Here is a 4,831-nt window from a genome sequence, read left to right on the forward strand (position 1 = left end):
TTTGCAAATGAGCTAACCAGTAAAGAGGAGGGCATGGGAGGAAACTTGAGGTTTAGCCCAAGGGCAACTATACCTGCTCCACCCAGAACCTCCTTTTTTCCTAATCCAGGTGGTATGCTTAGTGGCAGCCACCCTATATCAGGTGCACCTGGCAAATATATTTGGAGTTTGAGCTGAAATAACGGGTGACTTCCTCACTCTCCTTAACCAAGTCAACTGTCCTTCTTGTTGGGAACGAGCTGTGCTAAAGGCCTGTCTGTCCAGCCCTCCGTGCCTGACAACTTTCTGTGGTTTCAGATACTAATGAGCTTCCCACCTTTCCCCCCTCCGGCTTCGCTACTGCCTGGGGTATTCACACAAATGGTGTGTGATTTGCCCCTTCTGTGTTTTCCTTTCTGACTTGGAGGTAAAGATAGCCTCTCACCCCCCACTGACTCTCTGTTTATTCAACTGGGAGAGATTTCACACCCAGGAACCCAGTTCTCCCTCTTTGAGTGCCTTTCTTAAATCTTCACCACCACCCCCTTCAAGTCCTCCACCTCTGTACTTCCCTGAATAATTTATGAGTCCAGGCAGGTCTTATAAAGGGTCAACCAGGAAAGGCCAAGAGTGCAGCAGGTTCTGAGAAATAGAAGCCCTCACAGCCTGCCTGGTCTTGACACCCTAAGGATGGATCCTTCTGCTCCCACTGCTGCTGCTGTCCCTGTCCCAGCCCTGGCCCTAAGTGTAGCTCCAGCTCTAGCACAGGCTCCCCTGGCACTCCCTGGCTTGTTAAGCCCATCACCCCTTCCTTTCCCTGGACAAGAAGTAGATGGGAGTAAAAGGTAAGTGGAACTTGGCCTTTGGCAACCTGAACCTTGGCTTTAGTGGGTTTCCTGGGAAAGGAAGGAAAATGAGATGTCCAAGGTGGCTCTGTGCTCTGTGAAGGAAAAAAAAGGGCCTCATAACCCTCAGAAACCATCCCTTCCACATCTTGGCTGGAATATCTCAACTGACTTTTAACCTCACTAATCCCTCTGGGTGACAGGAGGGGACTTGGGGACAGTGGGCATTGCCAAAGCTGAAAGCTGAGCAGCCAGGCCCCCATGGGTAAAGTTGCTCAGTCAACTGAGAGGCACACAGGAGAATGCCCTGAAACCTGGGTTTAACATAACCTAGGCTGCAGATAGAGGGAAAGAGGGCCAAACTTTCAAGAGGCCTTTGACTGGGGGAGTGTCTATTTCCTGACCACACTATAAGATTTCCATTTGCTTCCCCCCTACTTCTGGAAGTCTAGTGGGGAAGCAGTTGGCCCAGGAATATTTCTGGCCCCTTTTCCCATCCCAGGAAGGTGGGAGGACTCTGACCTCTGCTTCTTGGAACAGGAAGTAGGGGGTAAGATATTCTCTACCCAACCCTCATTCATTCCTACAAATGTTTAAGGAATTCAACAAATATTTACTGAAATGCATACTGTGTACCAGGCACTGTGGTAGGTGTTGGGGATCCAGATATGATCAAACATAAATCTGCCCTTAAGAAGCTCAAAGGCAAGTAAACAGTTACAAAACTGTGATAAGAGTAATGATAGCATTGTTGAAGCAGAGAGGAAGGGCTCTGTCCTGACCTGGGCTCAGGTTCCTTAGGAAAGACTTCCTGAGGTAAATGACATCCAAGTCAAGTGTTTTTGGAGGCCTTTTTGTTATCTCAGGGAGTCTACTTTCCAGTCTCCTTCCTCCACTGACAGATCTCTCCTCTATGTCTTAGAGGGGCTTGTCTTTGGAGGCCCTGGCTGTGCTCTACAAATGATCTCCCAAGGCAGGTGAGGAAACTTGTGAATTTGGTAAGTTTGAGCCCCTGTTACACATGTTTGCATGTAGCCACTTGCATTCACACTGACCAGGTCCCTTCCCAGAGAGCCCCTGACCTCAGTCCAGGTCTGCAGATCCGGGAAACCATCTTTGCAGCCTTGCTCACATTTGATTCTCACAACAGCTCTAGAAGGAGAGCAGACCTGAAGTTTCTGTGCAATTTAAAGATAGAGAGACTGAGGCCCAAAGTAGGGGAGGGTATGAGCAGGCCCCAAAGCTAGGCTATGGTAGAACTGTTGCTAGAATCCCGGTCTCCTGGCACCTAGCCCCAGTGTTCTTCCCCCACCCCTGCCCCCAAATCTTTGCTGCTCTGGTAGAACTCTGTCCCCTGGACAGTCTCCAAACATGTGTTAGAACAGGGACAGGAAAGTTAACAAGCCCCGGGACTCTTTTCCACTAGCTTTTCAACCAAAACCAGGACAGATCCCTTTGGTGGGGGAGGGGCAAGGGCTGGACCCCAAAGATGTCTAAGATCTCTTTCTAGATCATCTTACCTGCAGGTTTCTGACCCCTGATACAGAGGAGGCAGTTATTTGGCCATGTACTTTGAGCCACATGCTTGCTTTTGCTTTGAACAGGCCACCGGTGGGGCAACAAGTGCTGAGGTCATCAAAGCTGACTCCAAGTTCCATCACCCCGTCAGGTAAGCTTCTGGCACCAAGCTCATAACTTTACATAGGTTCATTAGCTCTTTAAATCCTCACAACAGCCTTGTGTATCAGGAGGAGGGAGGCACTGCTATGATCACTATTTCATAAACCAGAAAACTGAAGCCCAGAGAGGTTAGGGACTTTGCCAAGGTTACCTTCCCTGGAGGCACTGTCAATGATTCCTAAGAATGAGCCTTTATGGATAGATCAGTGAAGGAACCTTAGTAGGAGATGGGGGATACAGGAGAAATATACATACTTCTTGGGTAGAGGCCTTCTGAGGTGAGTGTGAAATCAGCGTCAGAACTGATAGATGCTGGGTTTGCAGATCCCCACAGTTATAGGCCCACCATATGTTACCTTTCTGCCTGGAGCCATTTTGTGACAATTCAGAAAATTCTGTTATAAAGCTCTCTTTCTTCCTTTCTCTCTCACACCATTATTGTGGGTAGGACGAGGAGTTTAGGGCCTGGCTTCCTCTGTGGTCCTACTGACCCCTCTGTGCATATGAGACCTGTCTAAGTTAGGGGCCATGTTTCTTCTCTGTCCACAGGCTCTTCTGGCCCAAATCCCGCTCCTTCGACTACCTGTACAGTTATGGGGAGATTTTACTACAGAACTTCCCTGTCCAGGCAACCATCAATCTGTATGAAGACTCAGACAGTGAAGAGGAGGAGGAGGAGGATGAAGAAGAGGAGGAGGACTAAGAAGAGTAGGAGAAAAAGGAGGCAAATAAAAAGGGGCCAGAAGGGTGTGTGAGGATAATAGGGTCAGCACCACACAGACTCACAAGTCATCCTCCTTCCCCATCCCTGACCTGTTCAAACTGAGCCAGAGTCTGATTAAGGTTTTGTATGCCTGGCAAGGCTCCAGGGCATCGATTAGCCAGGAATCTCCAGGCGCAGCTCTCTGGATTGAAAGTTGGGTCCAGGGTAAGTTGGTACTTGAGGACCCAACTGGACTGTGAGTATAGATCCCTGGCATCTCATTGTCTGGGTTGCTTTTGTGTTGACAGTGGGAGGGTACAAGTAGCTATAGGGGAAGGAAGATCTGCTTTCTGAAGCCCCCAGGAAGCAGATCAGAACAAAGCATGCCCATGTAGAGGGGAACAGTCACTCTTTGGAGCTCTTTTTCTCCCCAGCCTTCCAGGTGGCCACATAGTCCTGTCTCCCTGTGGAAAAATTCATTTCAGGCTTCTCCTCCAGGGATACCAACACATTTAAGCAGAGTTGAAATGCTTTTCTGATGGGCCTTGCAGCAAGAGGGAGGGCATCTAGAGAATCAGCTTGCTTTGGGGACCTCCCCTCATTTTGGCTGCTATCAACTGGGGTCTCTGTTGGCATGAGATGAATCAGGAGAAAAATAAACTAGATGATGTTTGCCTTTTTCCTGTAACTGCTGATTTCTTAACTGAACTCTGTTCATGTTGTGAAGCCATGGGCACAGGGTCAGAGACCAGTTCAAGGCCAATTCTTGCTCTATCTAAGGTCAGTTTACAGATGGGGATGTAAGGCCAGAGGCCCCAGCACAGGCCAGGCCCTCTATGTCAACTTGTGAAATCAGGCTAGATTAAACTTCAAAGACATAATGGAAAGGGGGCAAAAAGGCCCCCAAAATGTAGCTTGAAAATTGGGATTAGAGCTATGAGTTGGGGTAGGAGGCTGAGAGGTGCAGCCTTAGTTCAGCCTTGGAAATGAGTGTGTGCATATGGGGAGGAGAGCTTAGGCGGCTACTCAGTCCTACAATTTTACTTCCACAGTTCAGGCTCTCATGCTTTGCCCCTGTCCCAAGTACTCGCATCAGGTAATTTTCATGCTCAAGCATATTCCTCTGCAATTCATCCTCCACAGTGGCCACCAGATCAGATCATGTTGCACCCCTGCTTAAAGGCCTACTATGGCTCTTCATTGCCTCACCAATAGTTAAAAACATTTCCTTTTAAAAAAATCACAGATCCTCTTGAGAATCTATTGCCTCTCTACTCATATATTCACAAATCAATTCCTTAACTTGATATTCCAAGCTGTCCAATTATTTGATTGTTGCCTATCTCTCTTTATATTTTTTAAATTAAAATGCAGTTGACATTCAATACTATATTAGTTTCAGGTCTACAAAATTGTGATTTGACATTTATCTACCTTACAACGTGATCACCACAATAAGTTTAGTACCCATCTAACACCATACAAAAGTATCACAATATTATCGACTATTTCCCCCATGGTGTACACTATTTCCTGTGACGTTTTTTATAACTGGAAGTTTGTATCTCTTATTCTTCACTTGCCTATCTCTTTAGACTCATCTCTCAACACTTGAAACCTATGC

At 47.3% G+C, this 4,831-nt stretch overlaps 1 protein-coding gene across 2 annotated transcripts; it reads left to right on the forward strand.

Moving 5' to 3' along the window:
* Nucleotides 1-582: 582 nt before the first annotated feature.
* Nucleotides 583-3,887, forward strand: RIPPLY1 (ripply transcriptional repressor 1). 2 transcript variants are annotated; one of them, XM_023758781.1, is made up of 4 exons: nt 583-824; nt 1,747-1,822; nt 2,429-2,493; nt 3,054-3,887. In XM_023758781.1, exons 1-4 carry the CDS (start codon nt 670-672, stop codon nt 3,205-3,207), a joined length of 450 nt encoding a protein of 149 aa, XP_023614549.1. In that variant the 5' UTR covers nt 583-669; the 3' UTR covers nt 3,208-3,887. The 2 variants fall into 2 exon arrangements, with proteins under 2 accessions (XP_023614549.1, XP_023614552.1); XM_023758784.1 differs by lacking the exons at nt 1,747-1,822; nt 2,429-2,493.
* Nucleotides 3,888-4,831: the final 944 nt, after the last annotated feature.

Source organism: Myotis lucifugus, unplaced genomic scaffold, assembly GCF_000147115.1.
Source record: "Myotis lucifugus unplaced genomic scaffold, Myoluc2.0 scaffold_2, whole genome shotgun sequence".
In the NCBI taxonomy this organism is placed as follows: Eukaryota; Metazoa; Chordata; class Mammalia; order Chiroptera; family Vespertilionidae; genus Myotis; species Myotis lucifugus.